This window comes from Cornus florida, unplaced genomic scaffold (genome assembly GCF_030987335.1).
Source record: "Cornus florida cultivar Cherokee Brave unplaced genomic scaffold, ASM3098733v1 CherokeeBrave_3.0.0_Hap2_Chr05, whole genome shotgun sequence".
Classification (NCBI taxonomy): Eukaryota; Viridiplantae; Streptophyta; class Magnoliopsida; order Cornales; family Cornaceae; genus Cornus; species Cornus florida.
In genome coordinates this window covers 99,262,127-99,286,771 of record NW_026775575.1, presented here as the reverse complement: position 1 = coordinate 99,286,771, position 24,645 = coordinate 99,262,127, and the positions used below count along the sequence as shown (strand labels likewise).

The following is a 24,645-nucleotide window of genomic DNA, read 5'->3' as shown; positions in this document are numbered from 1 at the left end:
TCTGGAGCAATCAACCACATAATAATTTTGGGTGTATTTTACTTCTTTCATTCTTTTATACAATATTGAAAATTTGTGTCAATTCTTCACTCTCTTGATGGCTATTAATAGGGATGACAACGGGTCGGTATAGAGCGGGTTTGTCTAAATTTGTATCCGTCCATTTAAGTATGAACAAATTTATATTCGCGACGAGTTTTAATTTCACAATTCATACGCGTGCAGTTAAGAGATAAGTGTACCCGTCCCGCCCCCTTTCCTTTTTCTTTTTCTTTTTTGTTATCTATATAAATTGATAAAATTTATAAATTTGTACAATGTAAACATATATATATATATATATATATATATATATATAATGTGCATACATATCTAACACACATATACATCTATATATATATATAATTTTAAAAGAATAAATAAACGATTCTCATATCCGTGCCATTAATGATGGAATAAGTAGGGACTCCGGCAGTACAAATTGCCATACTGAACTATTAACAGTTTTATAACAAAAATTGTACTCCGTAAGAGAATTGTGGCTATTGTAGTGGAACAAATATATTGTGGGTCGATCCACATTACGATAACCCAACAAATATATTGATACTGAAGTTTTTGGGTCCATTAGGCTGATATTGTCACTGGTTTCAGGTATGCCGTATGCCGTTAAATGGTAATGCTTCCTAAAGCATTGGGCTTGGACTTCTGACATAAAGGCTGTTTGGGCTGATGTCATGGTCCAATATGGTTAGGTTAACAAGCGTATAAATTTATATTGGTGTGGTAATGAAATAAAGTGGGAATGGAATGAAATGGAATGAGAATATTTCATGTTTGGTTGGTACAGAAAAACATCATATTTTTGTAAAATACACACACATATATATAATAAATAATAAATAAATAAAATATTTGGCTTCACATGTGTATAAATAATAAATAAATAAAATATTTGGCTACACATGTATATATATGTAGTCAAATATTTCATTTATTATTATTATTTGTTAAGTGGGAATGGAATGATCATTTCTTTAGTTGGAAAGTGGAATGAATTAATGGGAATCACAATTCTCAGATAATGAGCAAGAATCATTATTGGAACTTTAAAGTTGCTTACCAAACTAAATAATATAAACAAAACCATTCCATTCCCACTTCATTTTATTCTATTTATGTTTTTACTTTTAAGTGTAGTCAATACCATTCGATACGATAATGTATATTTGTTGTAAAAATTTTGGAAGCAAAAATATGAAAACATTTTATTGTAAAAAAATGCAACAAATTTGAAAACCTAAAATATGTAGATAAAGAGGTGATTTTTAGGATTTTTTTTTTTTTTTTTTTTCTAGCTACAACCAATTGAAAGTTTTGGCCTCTTCTTCAAAAGTGCTTCAGTACACCATTGAGAGGGATGTAAATTTGTTTATAATTAAAACTCTTCTATACGATTATATCTAGTTTATCTGGACTTTTATGACAAATAACCGAAAGATATAAATAACAAAGATTAAATAGTACAATCAATTTAGAGAGATGATATTTGCACCTCACTTTTTTTTACACTTTGTTTATTATTTTTTAAAAAAGAAATAACAATAATGTCCTTAAATTTAATTTATAATGTCATAACTACCCTTTATATAGCTTTAATTTTTTTTTTTTTTTACCTTATTTACTTTATTTAATATATATATATATATACATTTTTCCGGAGGTCCTCTCAAAAAAAATAATTTATTTCATACTAATAATTTTATTTTTGATAGTCAAAAGGGATAATTTATTCTGTAGTGATTTTATTTATTTATTTATTTATTTTTTGTACATTCAAAAGATATATTTATTCAACAAAATTAACATTTTTATAATTTTGTCAAAAGAGATAACTTAATTTTTTGATAATTTTTTATGGGTTCTGTCAAAAGAAATAATTTATTAGATACAAATATATATATATTTTTTGGGTCTTATCAATATAGATAAATTTTTTTCAATCATCTTCCTTTTGAACTTTTTATTATTATTATTATTTTGGGATCTTGACAACCAATATAATTTCTTCAATAAATATATTTTTTTGGAGAATTTTTTTTTTATGTCAAAAGAGATAATTTAAAAAATGGTTACTTTTTATTTTTTAAATTTGGTCAAAAGAAGTAATTTATTCAACATAACAAAATTTTATTTTATTTTTGGTCCCTTAAAAGAAAAAAATTATTCAAAAATTATTTTAATTTATTTGTATTGTCAAAAGGTACTTAAAATATTAAAGATTATGAGAGAAAATATAAAAGGATAGTTGTGTTATTTAAAAAGTAATAATTATTTACTTGTAAAGTTAAAATTAAAACTACTATTGTAAGTAGATGTTAAAGAGTGGAGTGCGAATATCACCTTTCTAAATTTATTAAGTGGTATACATATATGTGACAGAAGTAAATTATGCCATCTACACACATAAATGTGCGTTTATTCCTAAAATAGTGTTACAAAAATTATGTATTATTAATTTGCAAGTAAAATTGAATTAATTTAGAAATTCATTAAAAGGCAATTGAAAAAACAATAAAAAAATTAATGTATAAATTAGTATGACTAATGAAGTCAAAATGCCATTCCCAAGACATAATAGAAAACAAGTAAAACCTCGTTATTGTACCCGTTCAGCCTTTTTCTCTATAGCGTGAGAGCACGCCCACGCTCTCGGAGCGACACGTGTCACGAAAACCACAACAAAAAATAAAACAAACAGATAAAGGCGGGAATACAAGTCCAAAATAAGGGGGGCTTAGTTTATAATTAACCAAAACACACCATTTTAGTTTGGAAAAACAAAAAAAAAAACATTTCGAAATTCCAAGTCATTTCTAATAATTTTGCTTTTCGCAATAAAAAAAATAGGAAACAGAGCCTTTTATTATCGTTAAGTCTGTTTTCACAAAACAGTAAACATAACCATCAGTTTGGTGGATCATTATCGATCTCTGAAAAGTGAAGACCCAAGAAAAAGAAGTTCCAACCTCTCTCAATCTAAAACCTCCACCAGTTGTTGTTGTTTCTCGGTCTCAAACCTCTCGCTGTGCAGAACAACGACAATGCAATTGCGGTTCTGCTCATCAGGTTCGCATCTCTATCCACTTTGCTTTCGTACACCTTTCTTATATGTATAAATCTAGGGTTTCATGTGGATCTGTTTCTAAACTATGCAATTGCGGTTTGAGAAGTTTGAACATTCTTATTTTTGCAAAATTTAGTTTGCTGTATTTCAATTTTTCTTGTTTTGAGTTTAATTTCGATCTGAGAGAGCTCTCAGTTTAGGTAATTTCAGTTGATTTTGTTTCCATAATCCTAATGCTGCCTTTTTTATCTAGCGTATTTTCAGTTAGTTATTCTAAATTATTGAGAAAAAAAGTTAGTTTTTTTTTTTTTTTTTTTTTTTCCTTCTTCTACTGGTATTATAGTGCCAATAATTTAGGCCATTTGGTGATTTTGTTAGTTTGGGTTATTTGGTATTATATGTACACTCAATTGGTAGTGCTTTGTAGTATAGATGAAATTTGCAATTTTTTTTTTTAGATAAGATTATTCAAAAGACATTCATATTGAAAGCAGATAAGAAATCGAAAAAATATTTTTCTTATGAGTATTGTTGATAATCCAACTGTATTTTTAAGGCAGCACCTACATTTCTAAATTTTTATGTAACTCTTATTGTACCTGTAGAAAAAGTTATGCTGAAAGTTGAGGTTATGCAGAGTGATCTGCGAATCTGTTGATAATTTGATATTAAAATTAAAAAAAAAAGAAGTAGAAAGAGGGAAAAGTTTTTAGAGGATGCTAAGGCTGTAAATCTATCTGTTGCACACCTCCAAGTAAAATATCAATTGTTTTTTCAATGCTTATATAATACAGCAGTGAGCAGTCCCAAGGGGGCTAACTGAACAACATAAAATTATGTATTATAAAATGCTGTTATATGTCATCGTTTTTGCATTATTTGAGCAATGAATGTTTAGTGTGGAATTTATATCTGAGATTTACTTGGGAAAGCAATTCTGTCAGGGACTGTATAAAGCTCGTTCTCACTACTGGCTGGAAACTTCTACTGTAATTGAAGACGATAAAATATCTATTTTGATAATTAAACCTGAAGTTTAGTCCAAATCTTTATGGCTTAATGGTTATAACATGGACTATGTTTTATTCTTGAAATGAATATCCTCGTCATGATTTCTGCACTTTTTGGAGCAATGTTTGCACTTACTTGATTTATTTATTTTTCCTTTTTAGTAACTCTAATAGAAGGATTTGCAGGGAACTATTTTCTTGCAGCAGTGCTTCCGTAATTGTTCTTTGAAACAACTCATCTACTAGGTTCTAGTTATGAATCCACTCTCAGAAGTGAATGCAAGTGAAAACAGGCAATCCAACAGCTCAAATGTAGTTCTTAACAGTGATGGTGAGGAACAAACAGAAGGTAAAATAGTTATATTCCCTTTTGGATGAAGGTAAAAAAGTTGAACAATTGTCAATATTAAACTTGGATGGAGCTTATACCATATTCTATTAGAAGACGATAAGTATTGCAGTAAATGTGGTCTTTCTGCCTAACAGCTTGAGTCATTGCCATTTGCTGTCTAAGTCCTAGTCTATAATATGTTGCCGGTATCACATTTCGTGATCAATTCCCTAGTATATTTTCATAAGCCACGTGAAGAAATGTATACTTTGTTGATGGACATAGCATCCTATTGACAGTTTACAGAATGGAATTGCAACCTTTGCCTTTTTTTATTCGTGGCATATGGAACATGGGCCAATTACTAAGTTTTGCTCATTCTCAGACCGAGCTCAGTAAAACTCATACTTGAGGTGGTTCCGGTATTAGCTTAGCTCAAGCAAGCTATGAGTGAGAAAGGATTTATCTGATGATTCTGATTACAAATCTTGTAGCTTATGATATTCTTTAACTTTGTGTGAAGTTCCATGAACTAATCTACTTTGGGGTGACCAAAGCTTGAGTTGTTCCAAAGCACAAAACCTTGTTCACACTGATAGAAAAACTGCAATAGGATACGATTATGCTTTATGTTCTCCTTCTGGTCATTTAGATTGGTGTCCGAAACACCTGATTTGTGGTGAACATGAAGGTGATTTGTTCAAATTGTTTGCATATTAATCACTTATACAGAATGTGTTGCAACAATTTATGGAACTAGGTATCGCATTGGCAGCCTCTCTGAGTTCCTGGATTACAAGAAAATTTAAATAGCTGTTAACTTTTCAGAATGGTTGTCCTTGATGAACTGAGAGAAAGAAAGGGGAGGGAATGGGTTTGACGTTGTGATAAATGATGCTGTTCACCCTATTTTACTTGCTGTTTTATCACTTTAGCAGTTAATATTTTGTCTTTTAAAATTAAATTTTGTTCCCCCTTCCAGAATCTTTGGCTGCCTCAATTCATAATGTTGGAAACAAGTTCCATGAAATGTTCCAATTAAAGCAAGGATATTGTGCTGATCTTCCTGCTCTTAAGATATCAGATTTGATGAAACTAAACAATGTAGAGGTAATTGCTTGATCTCTTTGCGTATTCGGAGATCTTCATAAAATTTTGGTTCTATACATCATGCAGTTTGACACTGCTCTTATTCTTTTAGCAACTCTTATTTGCAGAATGCTTCGACTGCAGCACTTTTCACCATTGTGAACAAGATTCTGGATGAAAAAATTGAACGAAAGAATGGGGACATATCTCATGTACGACAGTTAAGAGAGCTCATGGATTCTATATTACTAAAGCACACTTAAATTGACACGCTATATATATTTTCGTTTCTTACTGATACCTAGTTTGCTTTATATTTTGATATTCTAACTAAAGGTTTGTGATTCTTTTCCCAGTGCGTGGCTTCTCTGTTGAAAAAGGTTCTGCAAGAGATTGAGCAGCGGGTTTCAGCTCAAGCAGAAAATTTTAAAAATGTAAATCATATATCGAACTACTTCTCCTGGAGCATAATTTTGTTTACTGCTTCTGAATTCTTTTGTGTATGCAGCAAAACCATCTTTACAAGGCTCGTGAGGAGAAGCATCAATCAAGAGCAAGAGTACTTGAAACCCTTGCAACTGAAGCTACTGAAGAAAATGAGGTAATTTGACTTATGGATGCACACATAACCTTTTTCTTGTTAACTATTATTTATTTATTTTTTAGCCTGACAATGAGTTTTCTTGTTAACTATTGAATATTGATTCCTTTGAATTTGAAATGTTCGCATTACAATTTGCAGGTTGTTATGAACCACCTTATGCAGATTAAGGTGCAATTCTTATCTTTGAGATCAATTTTAATCCGTGACCAATGAAGCACGTTTCACATTGTTACTGATAGCTTATCCCTTTTCCATCTTCAATCAATCCTGAGTACACTGCTCAGTTATAATTTTTGGACATGCCTCCTCTCTGTTATCATTTTTGAGTTAGTACATTCTATCCCTTGTCACTTTATCAGAGAAGCATAGTTACTGCAAAACGTATGTTGGCCTAGATGGGGACAGATTGTAGGTTTTGATTGACAATTGGAATAAATAAGCCTAAAATTGGGTACAACCATGAGCTAAACTAGTCAGTTTGGGCCTCCATAAGGGCCTGGGCTAACCTATTTCATAGAAAATGACTCTGGCCTATATACAACACAACAAAGTTCATTTATACAATTTAATTATTAAGCTTTGGCAACGTGAACTGAATTCAATTATACGATATCCTATCCTGTAACAAGATACCTTGGGATACACAAGGATGTATACAGCTACATAAAAGGAACAAAGTGTTGAAAAGGTTATCCAAGTCAATGGAGGACCATGGAGCACTTTTACCCTTCAAAGGAAAAGTTCCCTTGCTCTAAAATGTATGTGTTTTTAATCAAACGAGAGGTAAATAAACCAAATAATTACCTCTATTGATTGAGAATTATGCTGGTCCATGTTCCTCCAATCTATCAATTGGTTTTGGTGTCTTGTTTTTTCTAAACAATAGTGTAGGTTTCTCTGCATTGGTATATTTGTGTTGTGTTCCTTTGCGCTGTCCATTAGTGCCCCTGCTGTTAATTGTCAGATGACTTGCAGTTGGTTAACATATTATCAATTGTTTCAGATTTACTGAACTTTAACTGTGCTAAGAATACACTGACCTTATAGTATTGCTTCATGATTGTAAACTGGATGGTTCCTTGAGCTTGTTGGGCTTTTGGCTTTTCTTTAATTTAATTATTTTTTCGAAGTGCAGTTATTGCGCAATGAAATTTTGTTTATTATTTATTAGTAAGAAGATACCTATCAGTTGGTTGTGAGATACTCATATTGCTGCTAAATTTGGTTTATGTGCTTTTTGCAGATTGAAAAGGCTAAAACTGAGGAGAGGAAAAAATTTGAAGAGCAGGATGTTGCTAGATTGTTGAAAGAGAAGGACCAGAATGATACTCAGATTTCTGCACTGAAGCAAGAGCTAGAATTGGCCAAAAGGACATATGATAATCACCACTTGCAACTGCAAACACAGGCTAAGGAAACCAAAGTTGAGTTAGAGAAAAAGTTAAAGGAACTTGAGTGCCTTCTGACAGATTCAAGAAAGAAGGTGAAAAAACTGGAGGCATTTTCAGAATCTAAATATTTGAGATGGAAACAGAAAGAGCTCAGCTACACGAGTTTTATAGATCTTCAGACTAGATATCTACAGGTTTGCATAAACCTTCATCTTTATAATTTCAAAAATCCTTTCATGTTTAATACATGACATGTAGTTATGAAACTGTTTAGGGTTTAAGGGCAGCTTCTGAATCCATAAAGCAAGAAGTTCTCCGGTCACAAAGGATGTACTTGGAAGAATTTAATCACTTGGGTAGAATCTATAGCTTATCATTCATTTTTGTCAACGGTTGGTAATTGTGCACTCGTGCTGGGCTCGGAATTTCCCTCCTGATAAAAACATCTTACTGTGAGCAGGGATGGAGCTTAATGAATTAGTAGATGCTGCTGAGAATTACCATATGGTTCTTGCAGAAAATCGAAAATTGTACAATGAGGTTCAAGATTTGAAAGGTACAATGATTAGCACAATATCGCTTGGTTGCTTAGGTCTATAATGTCTATGACTCATCTATGTTTCTTTCTTTTTGGTAGGAAATATTAGGGTTTATTGCCGAATAAGACCATTTCTTCCAGGAGAAAGTGTGAAGCACACAACTATAGAATATATTGGTGACAATGGGGAATTAGTTGTTGTGAATCCTTCAAAACAAGGAAAAGACCGTCATAGGCTGTTCAAATTTAGCAAGGTGTTTGGTCTAGCAGCTACTCAAGGTTTTACTTTTTTTGGCTTATTATGTAATGTTTGATACTTCATTTTACATTTGTTTACTACCAGAAAAGTGGCTTCAGTTTGGAAATTTTTTTGATTCTCCATTGGTATTCTTCTGTATTAAATGATGGCAGAGGAGGTATTTCTGGATACTCAACCACTAATACGTTCTGTTCTTGATGGCTACAACGTTTGCATCTTTGCCTATGGTCAAACTGGTTCCGGTAAAACTTATACAATGGTATATGCCATTCTTTGCAATTTGACATGATAATTATTTTGGTGGTTCTTCATTTATATCTTTAAATTTTTTTCTTTTTGATATTTCTCCCAGACTGGGCCTAATGTATCATCTAAAGAGGATTGGGGGGTCAACTATCGAGCTCTAAATGATCTTTTCCACCTCTCTCAAAGTAGGAAAAGCTCCATCACTTATGAAGTTGGTGTTCAGATGATTGAAATATATAATGAACAAGTGCGTGATTTACTCTCTAGTGATGCTTCTCAGAAAAGATATCCTTTTTCCAATTTCATTCTTGTGGTTTTTATTTATACTTGGGATCTCTATCAGGTTGTGATGTTAACTCCATGTCTTGATTGAATGATACCTCTTATAGGGTGAGCCATATATCTTGGTAGCATTTTCTTCCGTGTTTCTATTTCTTTTGCATCCTCTTTTTCTTTTCCTATTGCTTTCATAAGGTATAAGACTTTCATATTTCCATGAATTCATATGTGCTATGCTGCTTATTCTTTATTGATTTTGCATTTGGTTAGATATAAGTAAGCTATAGTTTCCTTTAACTTGCACACACTTGGGATTTGGAATACTTCCCAACCAAATGGATTAGTTGTCCCTGAAGCTAGCATGTACCCAGTTAAATCAACTTCAGATGTTTTAGAATTGATGAATATTGGGTTAATGAATAGGGCTGTAGGTGCTACTGCACTGAATGAAAGAAGCAGTCGATCCCACAGGTTTCTGACATTAACTTTGTTTATTCCGACTCCCCAATTAGTTCTGTTGATATAGTATGATTTTCATTCAAGTCTATGGTGCAGTGTCCTCACTGTTCATGTCCATGGCACGGATTTGGCGACTGATGCTGTTTTGCGTGGGAGTCTGCATTTGGTAGATCTTGCTGGCAGTGAAAGAGTAGATCGTTCTGAAGCGACTGGGGATAGGCTACGTGAAGCACAACATATAAACAAATCACTATCGGCTCTAGGAGATGTGATCTTTGCTCTAGCGCAGAAGAGTCCTCATGTTCCATACAGGAATAGCAAACTGACTCAAGTTCTGCAAAGCTCTCTCGGTAAACTTTTTCCCTTCTTTTAGTTCTTTAATGAAACGATTTATTCATGCCATTTATTGCTAAAGAGTGCAAGTTTTACATCATACTTTTTTGTCATTCTCATTCAGAGATTTGCTTGATCCTTTTTTTTTCCCTTTCATCTCTCTGACTCTCTCTCTCCCTCTCTGTCTTTCTCTTTCTGCGTGTGTTTATGTGATTCTTTGCATTATAGGTGGCCAAGCAAAGACCCTTATGTTTGTGCAGCTCAATCCTGATGTAAAATCATACTTTGAAACTATAAGTACCTTGAAGTTTGCCGAGAGGGTTTCTGGTGTAGAGTTAGGTGCTGCACGGAGCAACAAAGAGGGAAGGGGTGTTAGAGAACTGATGGAACAGGTATACTTTATTTTCTTTTTCATGCTCATCAAATTTGGTCTTTGAGCCTGCATTGAGTTTTATTAATTGTTAGAACACTTGCTGTCAAAGATTTATAATAGTTTTCCTTCACTGATATATTTGAATATTAGGTGTCATGAAGTTCACAAATTTATGCACCACATTCACAATTATTGCTGAAAATAACAAAATAATATGCATTAGATATATCATGAAAGTTAGATAACTATAATGCATACTTATCAGTAAAGTAAATCATCTATTGGTGGTAAGTTCATATTTATTTATTCATTCATTATTTATTTTGTAATATTATATTTATTGATATAAACATACTTTGCAGTGATGTTTGGCTAATAAATACTAACAAATGAAATTAGAAGTTTTTTATTGCATCTTTTCATATACTGATGCCAATGACATGAAATTGAAGTCAAGTGGAATGGTATTCCTTCAGGAACATCTTTTAATATGAAAAAGAAAATTTATCCAAAATTTATACAGAGTTACATAATTTAGAAGATGAAACTATGTGAATTTCTTATTGACTATTCTATTTAATATGCTTTTACTGTCCTGTATGAAGAAGCGTTATTGCATGATTCACTTGTTGGAATCATGTATAGAATGTTAGTTTTTTTAGTTAAGAATAAAATATTGGATATTTTGAGGTGTGCTCATATTGCTTCCAAGATAGTTGGACATGACTACTTTTAGATGTGTTTGCGTTATATAAAACTTGTGTTGTGGAGTGTCTAAAATGTATAGGCCAAGTGTTGGGGATGTGCTAGCCAAGCGTGTGGGATTTGTTGCCCAACTGTCCGATAATAAATTTATTTTTTGATTACGGTTATGGATGTGTTGGACACATGACCGGCGGGTGTCCATGAAGTGTTATTATCCGAATTCGACATGGACATGGCTCCTTCATAGAGGTGTCCATGAAGTGTTATTATCCGAATTCGACATGGACTTGGCTCCTTCATAGAAGCGTCCATGCTTCTTAGGATGACATTATAACAATAATGAGCGTCTAAGAGAAGTGGAAGGGAATTGTACAAAATGTATCTTAAGATTTCAGAGAATTGAAAATAGTGTAAAATTAATGTTTGCAACATCCTTGCAATAATGAGTGCGGTTCAGCTGCCACTAATATTGATCTTGAATTTGAGGCAAATCCCAATATGACACCTCATATTCTGTCACATACTCATTATGAAGGTGACATGTCAGCTTCCCTTCATTTATTAATTTGTCATTATGTTCAAAATTACATGTGGTTAGAAAATAAGTTGATATGTTCTCTCTTTTTTCTTTTTTAACCTTAATTATTTGTTGATCTTGTAGGTGACATCCTTAAAAGACGCAATTGCAAAGAAAGATGAGGAGATTGGAAGGTTGCGGCTGCTTAAAAGTAGTGAAAATGGTGAGAGACCTGGTATGAGCTCACTGAGGTATGGGTCTTCCTCCCCAAGAAGACATTCAGCTTCACAGCAGCCCCGAACACTGTCAAGAAGGAAAAGCTCAGGGCTTATTGAGAAAGCAGCTTCTGATTTGGACAATAGCTCAGAGTATAGTGATAAGCATTCTGAAGCTGGTTCTCAGCAATCAATGGATGATTTTAGACACCACAAGGAATTTTTTCAACATTCAAGGCTTGCTACGGTAGATGGAGGTCTAAATTTTACTGAAGACAATACATCAAGGCTATCTGTAGTAGATGGATGTCAAGATTGTAGTGAAGACATCGAGCTCCTGGGATTTGGAGTTGAAGATTCTGAAGAGAGATTAAGTGACATATCTGATAGTGGTCTTTCCATGGGAACTGAAACTGATGGTTCAATGGGCAGCATTGTGGAGTACACTCTTTTCCCTGAAACTGCAAAGTCACCAGCAGAGAAGTGAGTGTTCTCATTTCCTTAATCTTTTTTTAGTGCTACATTTGTTAAAAAAATAAAAAAATAAATTTTGGTACATGTAGAGCATATAGAATTACCTGGATATTCTGATATCCTTCCCTTTGCAATTTTAATTTTATTTACAGATTTAATTTGTTGCAAAATTCTTTAAATTTCACTGGATTGCACATGCAACGAATATTCTTCATCACAAATCCTATGATGATATCTCCGACAATGGGATAACGCACATGCAACCACTTTCTTTTTTGAAGTCTTGTCGTATTGATACGTCAACTTGATAAATCTCTATTTATTATTCTTTGGCTTGTCTGTTTTTTCAATTTGTTTTGATTTTCGTGGTATGAGTAAACTAGCTCTCTGAATTTGGTATTTGCTTTGACTGCACTGTGGAACTAACTCGACTTCTTGTTGAATGGCTCCGGGGCCCTTTTTAGTTGAGTATGATAACTAACAGGAACTTACCTAACATTTCCTTTTCCTTCTTCGAGAGGTGATTATTTAGTGTAATACAATTATATGATAGGACCATCTCTTTCCATAAATTTTTTTCTTTTTCTTTTTTTTTTTTCTTTTGGGCCATAAAAAAATGAAATCATAAGATTAAGATCTAACCTCATTACTAACCTACTGCATAGAACGCAGCATATGTCACCTAAAATTTCTCTGTTTTATTAGATACGGTCAAAGCTGCTCAAACTTACACTTGGTGACAGAGACTACCGCACTTGTCTTTTGTGTTTTTGCATTTGTGTATGTGCGTCTTAGTATTGTTTACTGTTTTAGTTTGAAAGTCGGATCCATCACTCTGCGTTTGCTACAAAATAAATCTATCAAATTTTCGCTTGGCTGATTGCAGGTCCAATGTGCCAACCAAAATTCCGAAGCCCCCACAGAAGCAGCTGCAAACCAGACCTTCTAGGTTGCCATCAAACAAGACCTTGAAAGGTTCATCAAGTATGTAAAACTAAAGAGCTCCTAGGGCTAATCCTCTGTTTTTAAAAACTTGAATATGTCTTGCATAATTTTTTCTCGTTTCTTACGTTTCTTTAGGCAAATTTAGCAGAATACATACATCAACGTTTCTTTTGTTGATACTCGATCAATGTTCCTCTTTTGTCAAAAATGATTTCTGAAAAACTTCATCCATAGGTCTTTTCGGACCTACAAGTTATTTTCCAGTTCTTGTCAAATAAATATCTGTAAATGGTGAAAAAATGAAGGAAAACACCTTATGTAATATACACACACACACACACACACACACACATATATATTGTGATTAATTTAACAGGAAATGGAGCCATTTGCTAGTTGTGGCCAAACGACTACGACATCAATTTATTGAGTGTTTTACTTGTCACTAATCTTTTTTCCTTCTTCTAATGCTGCTCAGGTTCCAAAAAAACCACTGCCTGCAGCTCGTCTGCAATGAAGCCTGTCAAACGACGGTAGTAATTGGAAGGTGACCTTGTTTGTAACTTGTGTACTGGCATTCCTTTCCCCTGGCCTATATGTGGCCTTTGTTTCATTGAACTCTTGTATCCGAAGAGGTAATTGGAAACTTTAGTATTGATGTATACGGGTTTAGATTATAGTGTAATTTTAGATGATGGGTTTCACCATTTCATTGAACTCTAGTATTGGGAGAGGTATTTGGAAACTAGTATTTATGTATACTGGTTTAAATCAGTGTAATTTTACATGATGGGTTTCACCATTTCATGAACTCTTGTTTTGGGAGAACTCTTGTTTTGGGAGAGGTAATCGGAAACTTTAGTATTCATGTATACTGGTTTAAATCATAGTGTAATTTTACATGATGGGTTTCACCATTTCATGAACTCTTGTATTGGGAGAGGTAATTGGAAACTTTAGTATTAATGCATTCTGGTTTAGATCATATTGTAATTTTACGTGATGGATTTCACCATTTTGTCCATCTGTGTAAACCAAAGGTGCATTTTGAGGCAGCTTCAAAATAGAACGAACTTTCCTGCTGCCACCAGATGGTCCAGATGCTTTTCCAACAAATTATCTGTTATATGATCAAGTAAGTGATTGGTTTAGCTAATGAGAATACAGAAATAAATCTATAATTTACAAGATGTGGTCCACTGTGGCATTAATGTCATTGCATGCTAAAGAAAGGGTCAGCAGTGACATTCTGCTCGATGTCATCACAAGCATTTGTACCATTTCAGACTCGACCTTTCGTTACCATATGTAATGTACTATTTAATATCATCCACTCTTCACAGCATCACAGCTTGTCTGGGTGGTGTAGTCGGTTATCACGCTAGTCTCACACACTAGAGGTCCCCGGTTCGAACCCGGGCTCAGACATTCGTTTTTGTTTCTAACACTATAACAGTAGTACATAGAGACGGAGCCAGGTCCGTTATTATCTTTATAAGCGTAGGCATTTATTTGTAAAATATAACTTTGTGCCCCTTTTGAAATCTATTTTTCTTTTTAAAACCATGAAATTTTTTATACATATATAAGTATATAATTTGTAAAGTATTACTTTGTGTCCGCTTCTGAAATTAATTTATGACCTGGAGGCAGAACTCTAGCTCTAAATCTACTAAAGCAAATAAAATTTCTAACAATTTCTCACTCTCTATGGTACCAGATTAGGACAAAAGATACCATATTTGATGCTACATAAACCCACTTAAACAAACATAAGAGAAAAGACTTACATATATAATAATAATAACATATATATTTTACTTATATATATCAGATAAATGTATAAAAGAAATATAGTAGTCAATTTTAACTCGGCCACGCCTATTAGGGGTTGTAATCAAATAAGTTACTTTCATATTTCCTCAATTCCTCCAATTTGGTAACTTATTAGAGGAATTGAGGAAATACGAAAGTAATTTAAATATTAAATTTCAAGCACTATTTACTAATCTTTTCAAGAAGGAACATTCTTTATAGACCGAGTTTAAAATGGAATGTCCCATGATACGTCTTACATTGCTCAGTGACTTAGGCTCAGTTTGGTAGAATGGAAATGGGAGGAAAGGGAAGGGAAGGTGATGGAGGGTGATTAAAAAATTGTGCTTGAGTAAAATAGGTGGAAGGAAAGGAAAGGAGAGGGAAGGCTTTGGAGGGTTAAGTATAACTTTGTACAGTAATTTGCTTATCCTCCCAAAAATGCGAGGAAATGGAAAGAAAGGGAAGGCAATGGCTAATGGAGAAGTTGTTATGCCAATTTTATCCTCAAGATTATAGTTGATATTAGGACCTTGATGAAAAAAAAGCGCCAAAATTCACAGTTATAATTTCTGACACCAAATTTACCTACACAAAATCAAGGATTTAATTTGCAAAACAAGAATTACAGACCTTGATGAAAAAAAAATTAAAACAAAACCCATACATATAAGTTAGCAGTTGCACAGAGGGGGGGGAAGCTTACAGCGGGCCAGCGGTTGAAACTTGCGAACTCGAACTGGAACATCCGGCTATGGAAACAGTGAACCCGAACTGGAATAGCGGGCGATGGAAACTGAAAGATATGGGTTTTGATTTTTGGAACAATCTAAAACAATATACTGATATGGGTTTTGAACTTTTGATTCTTGCAGACAGATAGATAAACTGAAATATATGGGTTTGGAACTTCTGATTCTTGTAGATTTTGTAGTGTGCAGTTGCAAAGAGGGAGAGTTGGAGAGAGAGAGAGAGAACGAGAATAGAGATGGAGGCGGGGAGGCTAAAATGATTTACCCTAAAAATATTATATATATATTACATACGCTTTGTTTTGTCTTCTTTTTTTTTTTGACAAATATTACATACTTAAATTTATAAATTTTTATTTTAAAATATAAAAAGGTATAAAAGTAAATTTACTAAAATACTTTCCTTTCATTTCTTTTCCCAAACATAATCATTATCATTTCCTTTTTTTTCCTTCATTAACCAACTAACCACGATAGGGGTTAAATTTACCCTTCACTTCCCTTTCCTTTCCCTCGTGACTAATATTATCCTTCCCCTTCAAACCCATAGTACCAAGCATAGCCTTACAAAATATCTTTCTTTTTTTAAAGTTAATTCTCTTTAATATCATTATTTTTTTGTATTTCATAATTTTCGATCTAATTGTTTAAAACCGAACATTCCATGTCAACCCTTATCCTTGCTCTATGAACTTCTGTATTCATTTTTCCATTTAGCATTGCCTTTAAAGGCATTTCTTGGGGTCAATTTGCTTTGAGAGCCAAATGTGAAGCCTGATTGCATTTTGATTGAGCTTATTGATTTTTTTTTTTTTTTCCCAGAAAAATACAAAATAAAAAAAGAGTGTAGCATAAAACTGTACTAGAGTCCACACTATGTTGAGCCAAAAATGTTCTTCAACATAGGCAGTCCTAAGGAAGGTGCACCGCGGGAGCCCAGAATTATCACCTGTTACGCACAAACAACAAAAGACTTCAAAAGGTTATCACATCCAATCTCACCGAAAGATCGTCATCATGGTCAAAAACATCAACCAATCATCAGCTTGCCCCATAATAGTATAATACTTATGGAAGCACAGGATCATCATTCCTCATATAATGTTAGATTTATACAGTACAGTATAGTACACAGTACACACAGTAACTATGTACAATGTATTTTCCACGCAATTTCCTATACCCTGGCTCATGTTAGCACAATCCAATACCCGTGTCTATCCTCTAATAGTACCACACTAAAAAGTAGCCTCACCATTCAGTAATTTGAATTTATGCTCATAATTCTCTCTCTATATAAACCCACCATCTTAAACCCTATCTTCCCTCAGATTTTCTCGAGAAAATGAATGCCAGAAGGCCCAGAACCCTAGGGATATTATCAGTTTCAATTCGTGAACGATCAAATTCATTCAGGTTCGTCAAGTTCTTCTGAGCCCTGATTTCGTGTTCTGTATATGTATATTAGATGTGAGAATTTCTGTTACCCTCCATTTCGTTGCTGATTAAATTATAGTTTTAATTTCTATTCTTTTGAGCAACCAAAAGGAGTACTGGAGAAATTGTTTCCATTGATAATATATGTTCGCTCGAGTCCTAGAGCTAGAGTAAGGGTTTGTGTTTGGTTTAAGCATTGTGGTGTTTTTATAATTTATATGTTTGAATTGAATATGCTTCTTCAAATGAACTACATTACACATATTTCATATATGTTATATAAATGGTGTTGATGGTGTTTGAATTGATAGCTGCTCTTTGGATTTCGAGTTGGATGGACATGTTAAGGTGTTGTTAAGTTTAGATTGGAGTCTGATTGTTGAATATCCTGTTAATTTCAGGGGTCATATATTGCTTATCAGCTTGCTCTATCGCTGTAGATCAGACGGGGCTGGGTCTGGATAATATTGAAGAGGGGAGGAGTTGACTGGTAAATGAATTTATATACATACTCTTTTTTTTTTTTTTTCTTTGGTCCATTTGAAATGTAGGTAGAAGATAGATGTATTGAATTTTAAGGATCATATTTTCCATCTGTTTGCAAACGAAAAAAGAAGACGACAAAGAGTTTACACTGAACTTAAGGAAATGACCTCCACTAGTCACACAACGATTCTATAAGCTTGGTTTAGGTGACTTTATTAATTGATAAAATCCAGTAATGGATATTGTCAAGATGTTTTAACAATTTAGTTGGACACCTTTGAATATTCCCATTTTGGTTGAATTAATCTCTGTAACACCACTTTATTTGCCTTTATCTTTTTGCAATATTTAGTACCAAGCCGAAAGAATGGAGAGGGTTATGTTAGGTTGAAAATGTAAAATTTAAGAATCCAATAATGCATGGTTGGGATTTGAGTAAGACATATCTAGAAAAATTGATGGCAACAATGAATATTAGGAATCACTAAATCCTACATCCACATACATCTTGAGACGCAAATGATAAATCATATGGTTAACAATTTGCCTTTTTTCCCCTTATTTGTGCGTTTTTAATATTTTAAAAACTTTACCACAATAATAATGTCAAAGTTTGTTAATGCATATTTCATTCCTTTACTTAATAAGTTAAATCATAATTTTTATTATTTTAATATATGAGGGTTTATCCATCTGGTGATTTCCTAGATAGAAATTTGCTCTAACTTTTGGCCATCCCCATCTCTTATAGAATCATAGGATTCTAAATGCCATATTATCAGTATTTTCACTATATGGGGTTCAGAATCTTAAGCCTAAAAAACTTGCATAGGCCGAGCAGATTCTGGTATATATAAATATATTCGTTTAGTCTATCAAGGCTTTCTGAGTTTGGCTAACTGCATAGTTATTTGTTGTGATGAGTTGTGCTAGCAAGCTTAATCATTTAGCCTTCAGTTTACCGATTTGAGATGAACAAGTATTTTCTACGTAATTATAGTCTATATTTAACGATTCAATCTGCTACTTCATGCTGCAGTTACTTTTCTGTCTACTATCTGCTTTTTCAAGGATATCCTTGAAATATTTCAGAAAAATGGCTGGATGTAGTCGATCACCTAGAAGTGATCACCCTTCAATCAAATACAGGTGTAACCCACTTGAGGGGGCTGTCTTTGAGCTCACTGATTTTGGTCATAAAGATAATGCCCCCACTCCCTCAGATAACATCAAGCAAAGCAGTAGAAAATCTGAATCCAAATCTTCTGAGATAGTGAGCACGGGTGAGCTTATCTCAGCAGTTTGCCAGATATGGGATCGCGTGAGTCATTCTCTTACTTTTCTCCAACATAAAACTAATTTGGAGCACAATGACGGTGAGTTTCAGAACGGCAAAATATTGTCTTATCCTGGTGGACAAGGAAACAGCACAGCCCCAACATCAGCTGAGAGTCAATACTTCTCTGTTGATCTGATGACTGCTTCTCCACCATCAGTGCAAGCAGACTTGGAGAGTCTGAAGGTAACACCAAAAATGCCATTCTTTGGATACCATATTGGAAACCACACACATTCTCTTTTCTGGAGATTTCTGCAGGATGGATCTGACAAGCTGAATAAGCCTTGGAAGGAAAAGAGGCTTGCAAAGGTAGTCTCACATGATTTAGAAAATACCTATGGATGGATGGGTAAAATAACACTTCCTGGACTGAAACATCTCACAATCCACCCACAGATAGAGAATGAGAAAGCTGTTGAAAGTTGCATTCTTCGAGATGCAAATGGTCCTGCAAGTCCCCATATTTCAGGCAATGCAACTAGCTTTGCTAATAATTTGATCAGTGGAAGTGTTGACTGCCATACTAAAACAACCAAATGTATAGATTCGTCATCAGGTCAAGATGCAAAAATTTCAATGAATACTAGCTCCTCTGTTACCTCTATGTACTCCGATTATGTTCTTGGGCCTGTCCAAGATACAGAAGCAAATGATATTATCTCTAGGACCCAATGTTCTAGACTTCTTGCAGAACACTATGTCAACCACTTATCTTCAAGTAGTTTTGCTTTTGTAGATTGCCAAAGCAAAACCAAGGATGATCACCTGCATGAGAACAAAAGAAAGCAACAAATGGATTTCATTGAGGATGAACCAAAGATGGAGATTTGCTTGTCAACAAAGGATAAACCTCATATTGCTCTTGCAAAGCAAGAACATGCTTTTGCAGGAGCAATGGCTGGGGTATTTGTTAGCCTTTGTTTACATCCTGTGGATACAATTAAGACTGTCATACAGTCGTGTCGAACTGATCAGAAATCTATCCATAACATTGGCAGATCAATTGTTACTGAAAGAGGTATTTTGCTTTACAATTACTACAGATCACTGAGCTTAGTAGAAGGCCTCAACTTTTTTTGCTTTTGCTTTTTGGATAACAATAGGTCTTTATGTTGTGTAACCTCATTAGCTTGTTTGAATGGCCCTGTGAAAATTGGTCTGGATTTTGCCTTTAGGTGTAACAGGACTTTATCGTGGAATTGCCAGCAATATTGCTTCCTCAGCACCAATTTCTGCAGTTTACACATTCACATATGAATCAGTGAAGGGAGCTCTGCTTCCTCTTTTTCCTAAGGTAATTTGTTCTATATTTTGTTCCATACAACTTTTCTTTGTTCCCTTTGGACTCTTTATGTGCGCGCGCGTGCACGAATGTTTATCTGGCTGACTGGCTCTCTCACACACATATATTTACTTAAATTTATTTTTTTCTCATATCGGTTGGGTTGTGGTGGAGGAAAAAAGTTGGTAAAACAGGTTTTTGGGACCCGAAGTGTTGATATATAGAATTTTATTGCATGCATAGTTGTTCGAAGTGGTATGCTCCCTCCCTGTCTTGGCAGAAGTCTGACCCAGTTCTTCAATGCAGGAGTATCATTCTTTTGCCCATTGCATGGCCGGTGGTTGTGCAAGTATCGCTACTTCCTTTATTTTCACTCCAAGTGAGCGGATAAAGCAGCAGATGCAAGTTGGTTCGCATTATCAAAACTGCTGGTATAACTTCATAATCCTGGTATTATCTTTAAAATATCAAAAGCCCAACAATGCTCGTTGCTTGATATGCAATATGTTTGATCTTGTGCCTATTTGAAATTATATGGATAACTGGTGGAATGATGCTATTGTACGGAAAAAGCTTCGCAAATGTCCAATTAGAGCACTCTCAAGTTTTTGTCACTAAAAAGTTAATTAAGGTAAATTCTTAGTTAACGTATCCAAGTGTATCGACTATCAACTAGGAGATAAGTGCACATTTACTACTTAACTACCTAATATTTGCAGACTTCTGTTAATAGATTTTTTGGATCCTTCATAATTTCCCCTTTACTACCTTTCACCTTTCAATAATTTCCTAGTGATCACAGATCTTGATGGGATAAGGTTATTACTGGTTTAATCGGTTCAATTTTCTGTTCTTGAGATCCTATTGGTGGAATTATTATATCTCTTGAAATGTGAGTGTTTTGCTTTGCATTTCAAGTTGTGACATGAAGGGTTCTGTATATGATAAGTATGAATTTTGATTATGGCACAGTTCTCAAATGAGATTTCTGTTTTGTCTATGTGTGTCTTTGCAGGATTGCACTGGTTGGGATTGTTGAAAAAGGTGGTTTGCCTTCTTTGTACGCTGGGTGGGGGGCTGTCCTCTGCAGGAATGTTCCACACTCTATCATCAAGGTTAGGTGAATATTACACCTATATTAAGGTCATTATATAAGTTAATTTTTATCCCCCCAAATTCATATTTTTAATAGCCTCTCTTTATCCATCAATTGATTTTTTAGGTTATGTTTTCCATTGCAGTTCTACACATATGAAAGGTTGAAGCAATTGATGGTACCATCGCTACAACCAAATGTTCAACCCAGCACATTACAAACGGTATGTTTGTTGTCTGAGTATCTCTCTCTTCACCACAGTATATTATTAACTCAGTTCTTACTGTAATTTCTGTTAGCATATTATTTTTAGTGTGAATAGTTGTTGATGCTTCTTATAAGAACATCATCATTATTATTATTTTTTTTCCTAGTTGGTACTCACACACACATTCCTCCACTGAGGATCGAACTCCTGACCTCTCTTTGAGAAGTAGGGGCTTGGTATCGCTGGGCCACTGGCCTGTTGGTAAGAACATCATCATTATGAAAACAGGTGCCAATCAAATGTTGCTTGGTTCGAGACTTGTGATCTTTTTTCCAATCAGATGTAGCAATAAGCTAAGATTTTTTTTTATTTTTTTATTTTTTCCATCTTTACAGCTAGTTTGTGGAGGATTAGCTGGATCCACTGCTGCTTTATTTACTACTCCTTTTGATGTGGTGAAGACTAGATTACAGACACAGGTTTGTAATTCTTGTGTTTATTCTTTCATTCGTCACTTCATGTGGTCCTTCACTAAGATTGGCCAGCTAAGCTAAAAGGGTTGTGTTTAAAGACTGTAAATTGAACTATGCATTGACATCGTTATTCCAGTCCTTGGAACTGCTTTCTGAGAGAACAATGAAGAATTGTTAATTGCTGTAACTAAATAAAATTGTCTACTAGAATTGAATTCAAGATGACTATGTTGCTGGTAGATTTTTCAATAAGATTATAGTTTTTGTCAAGAATGGTGCTTTGACATGTCAAACGTCTAGTCTGTAAATGCGAAATGTTAAAGACTTTTAAGCCTGGCTGCCTGTCTCATTTTTCTTACCGCGGACAATTTTAGTTTAGGAAAAAAAACAATTAGATTATATATATGGTTATGTAGTTTGAATTGTATGATAATTTTTCTTCCCCTGTTTTAGAATTTTCTTTATCATAGGATATGGTTTGTAATGCTTCTTATAAAGGGCCTGTTTGGCAGATTCCTGGATCTGTGAGCCAATATGGTGGTGCATTGAACACCCTTAAGCAAATAGCCAAGCATGAAGGCCTGAGAGGACTCTACAGGTGAGGATCTGGAGAGATTGTGGGGATTTTTTGCATAATTTTTCCCATATGTTGTCTTTCTGTTTAGGGGCCATCGCTTTGTGAAGTGCAGAAAGTTCATGCTGCTTAGTGTTAAAGCTCCCATATAGAGGCAGTAGGTTAAGTTTCTGCTTGTGATTAAGAAATGATGATTACTAAACTTGTTTTTGTCACCAGGGGCCTGACTCCAAGACTAGTTATGTACATGTCCCAAGGAGCGCTGTTCTTTGCATCATATGAAACTTTCAAGAGGTTATATTGTCTGGATGTGTCACAACAAAATTCTCAAGGAATCCAGAATGAACAATACACGGAGAATGATTCGAAATCACCATTATTATCATCACAATCACCATTGTCATCAGCACCGCCACCAAGGCTTCACGGTTTGGATTCATAATCAGCTGGGAGCAGATATCTAGAGATCTCAAAAAGGACATGGAGGGAGAAATCCAGTTCGTTAATTTATTTGGAAGAGCCTCTTATTCGAAGACGGCACAGCCTAACACATTTGAGTGACCCTGATTCATTAGTGACTGACCAATTTTTATTGGTGTTACCATTTAATTAGACTTTGTTAGCTAGGAGAGGAAAGCAAAAGTAGTAAAATGATCGAATGAGCACTGGTGGATATCACCTGTATTATTTTGATTGTATCATTGATTATGTATTGTGGAAATGTAATATAATGTGAATAAAGGGCCTTGTTACCCCAAAATGACCTGTCAGAAGATTTAAAGCAATTGACATTCTTTCAATGGCAAGGAATTTTGCTACATTAGGACTGTTATGGTTAGGGTTTTCATTCATCTGGGGATTGTTTATTTGCTCTGTTTTCTGTCATTAGGTCATCAATATGCAAATATAAGTCATTCTTGTAAATCCACCCAATCAAGCCCAAGTCAACTCAGCCACCATGCAAAAATAAAAGCCCAAGTCAAATAAGTCCAGGGCCGGCCCTGACCCTAGGCGACGAAGGCGGTCGCCTAGGGCCTCTATATATAATCTCGTTCTCAACTCTGAACCGCCTCAACTCTCAACTTGCCCTCTTTCTCTCCGACTGCAAACTATAAAATCTAGAACTCTGAACCGCCTCAACTCTGAACTTGCCCTCTCTCTCTCTGCGACTGCAAACTATAAAATCTAGAACTCTCTGAACCTCTCTCTCTGCGACTGCAAACTATAAAATCTAGAACAATAGAACTCCGACTGCAACCTATAAAATCTAGAACAAGGAAATGATGGAGAACAACCAAGCCTGTGGTCTAGCGGTACCAACCCTTACTTGTGGTCTAGCGGTACCAATCCCTACTTCTCAAAGGGAGGTCAGGGTTCGAACTTCAGTGATGTGTGTGTGAGTACCAACTAGAAAAAAAAAAAAAATGATGGAGAACAGAAAGGAGATGAAGAAAGGCATGGGGCGCAGAAAGGTGGAAATGAAGAAGATAGAGAAGAACAAGTCTGATGGTGTCTTTCTCCAAACGCAGTGGAGGATTGTTCAAGAAGGCTACTCAGCTAAGTGCGTTGTGTGGTGCAGATGTTGCGGTGGTCGTCAAGTCCCCCTCCGCCTGGAGGATTCATTGCTTCGCAAAAATAGGACATCCAACTAGAAACAGTGCCTAGCTGATGTGACATACACAGTGCAATGTATGATGAGGCGCAGAGAACAAGATTGGGTTGAAAATGTGGGCTAGCAGATCACTAGGCCCATGTGACTGCCCCACCAGCCCATCCATGTGATTTTGATATTGTAGAAGTTGGTATTGTATAGAGAATCCTGTCAGTTTAAAGTCACTTCTATGTTTTATTATTCATGTAGATGACAAACACTTAGTTCGAATTTGACCAATTGGGATATCTCAAACAATTTATTTATTTATTTTTTAAATCCAAGTGGATTCAATTTCTGTATTCTTTCTAGATTCAAGGAGTAACCATGGAATCACCCAAAAAAAAAAAAAAAAGTGAATAGAGTCATAGGTTCCATACCTGTAATAGAACTCATGTTTAATAGAAATATTAGATCCACGAATGAGATGGGTTCTAACAATTCATAGATGAAAATATGGCAAAAATAAATAAATAAATAAAACATTCACTCTCCTTAATATCTCCCTAATATCATGACGCTACTTTCTTTTTCTTTTTGTTATTTCATGTTAATGATGATTTATGATCTAAGTCACATAAAGCGAAAGCGCACTCGGAATATAAGAGCGACACCGTTAAGAAGGATTGTACGACTT

At 34.6% G+C, this 24,645-nt stretch overlaps 2 protein-coding genes and 1 non-coding gene across 6 annotated transcripts; all 3 read left to right on the top strand.

Annotated features, from left to right (window-relative positions):
* Window positions 1–2,875: 2,875 nt before the first annotated feature.
* On the top strand, window positions 2,876–13,817 carry LOC132307920 (kinesin-like protein KIN-14J). 2 transcript variants are annotated; one of them, XM_059805812.1, is made up of 19 exons: window positions 2,878–3,129; window positions 4,324–4,486; window positions 5,451–5,578; window positions 5,686–5,769; window positions 5,914–5,991; window positions 6,066–6,158; window positions 6,300–6,329; window positions 7,405–7,746; window positions 7,827–7,908; window positions 8,013–8,108; window positions 8,190–8,369; window positions 8,502–8,608; window positions 8,702–8,881; window positions 9,182–9,345; window positions 9,430–9,683; window positions 9,895–10,058; window positions 11,406–11,959; window positions 12,837–12,934; window positions 13,374–13,817. In XM_059805812.1, exons 2-19 carry the CDS (start codon window positions 4,393–4,395, stop codon window positions 13,430–13,432), a joined length of 2,787 nt encoding a protein of 928 aa, XP_059661795.1. In that variant the 5' UTR covers window positions 2,878–3,129; window positions 4,324–4,392; the 3' UTR covers window positions 13,433–13,817. The 2 variants fall into 2 exon arrangements, with proteins under 2 accessions (XP_059661796.1, XP_059661795.1); XM_059805813.1 differs by lacking the exon at window positions 6,300–6,329 and having other exon boundaries at window positions 2,876–3,129.
* Window positions 13,818–14,249: 432 nt separating this feature from the next.
* Window positions 14,250–14,323, top strand: TRNAV-CAC (transfer RNA valine (anticodon CAC)). Its single transcript has one exon. It is a non-coding gene; the product is annotated as a tRNA-Val (tRNA).
* A 2,282-nt stretch (window positions 14,324–16,605) lies between these two features.
* Window positions 16,606–23,175, top strand: LOC132307919 (S-adenosylmethionine carrier 1, chloroplastic/mitochondrial). 3 transcript variants are annotated; one of them, XM_059805810.1, is made up of 10 exons: window positions 16,607–16,878; window positions 17,301–17,389; window positions 18,425–19,742; window positions 19,900–20,018; window positions 20,313–20,437; window positions 21,022–21,121; window positions 21,248–21,325; window positions 21,706–21,789; window positions 22,296–22,381; window positions 22,577–23,175. In XM_059805810.1, exons 3-10 carry the CDS (start codon window positions 18,482–18,484, stop codon window positions 22,797–22,799), a joined length of 2,076 nt encoding a protein of 691 aa, XP_059661793.1. In that variant the 5' UTR covers window positions 16,607–16,878; window positions 17,301–17,389; window positions 18,425–18,481; the 3' UTR covers window positions 22,800–23,175. The 3 variants fall into 3 exon arrangements, with proteins under 3 accessions (XP_059661791.1, XP_059661793.1, XP_059661794.1); XM_059805808.1 differs by having other exon boundaries at window positions 16,606–16,878; window positions 17,301–19,742; XM_059805811.1 differs by lacking the exons at window positions 16,607–16,878; window positions 17,301–17,389 and having other exon boundaries at window positions 18,611–18,668; window positions 18,773–19,742.
* Window positions 23,176–24,645: the final 1,470 nt, after the last annotated feature.

What these genes read in the sequence shown, in the direction of transcription:
- LOC132307920 (XM_059805812.1), top strand. Translation starts at nt 4,393, where the DNA reads ATGAATCCACTCTCAGAAGTGAATGCAAGTGAAAACAGGCAATCCAAC. An exon ending in AAGCTACTGAAGAAAATGAG is followed by an intron (nt 6,159 to 6,299) that starts GTAATTTGACTT and finishes TACAATTTGCAG; the next exon opens with GTTGTTATGAACCACCTTAT. An exon ending in GACCTTGAAAGGTTCATCAA is followed by an intron (nt 12,935 to 13,373) that starts GTATGTAAAACT and finishes AATGCTGCTCAG; the next exon opens with GTTCCAAAAAAACCACTGCC.
- LOC132307919 (XM_059805808.1), top strand. Translation starts at nt 18,416, where the DNA reads ATGCTGCAGTTACTTTTCTGTCTACTATCTGCTTTTTCAAGGATATCC. An exon ending in TGCTTCCTCTTTTTCCTAAG is followed by an intron (nt 20,019 to 20,312) that starts GTAATTTGTTCT and finishes TCTTCAATGCAG; the next exon opens with GAGTATCATTCTTTTGCCCA. An exon ending in TTCCACACTCTATCATCAAG is followed by an intron (nt 21,122 to 21,247) that starts GTTAGGTGAATA and finishes TTTCCATTGCAG; the next exon opens with TTCTACACATATGAAAGGTT.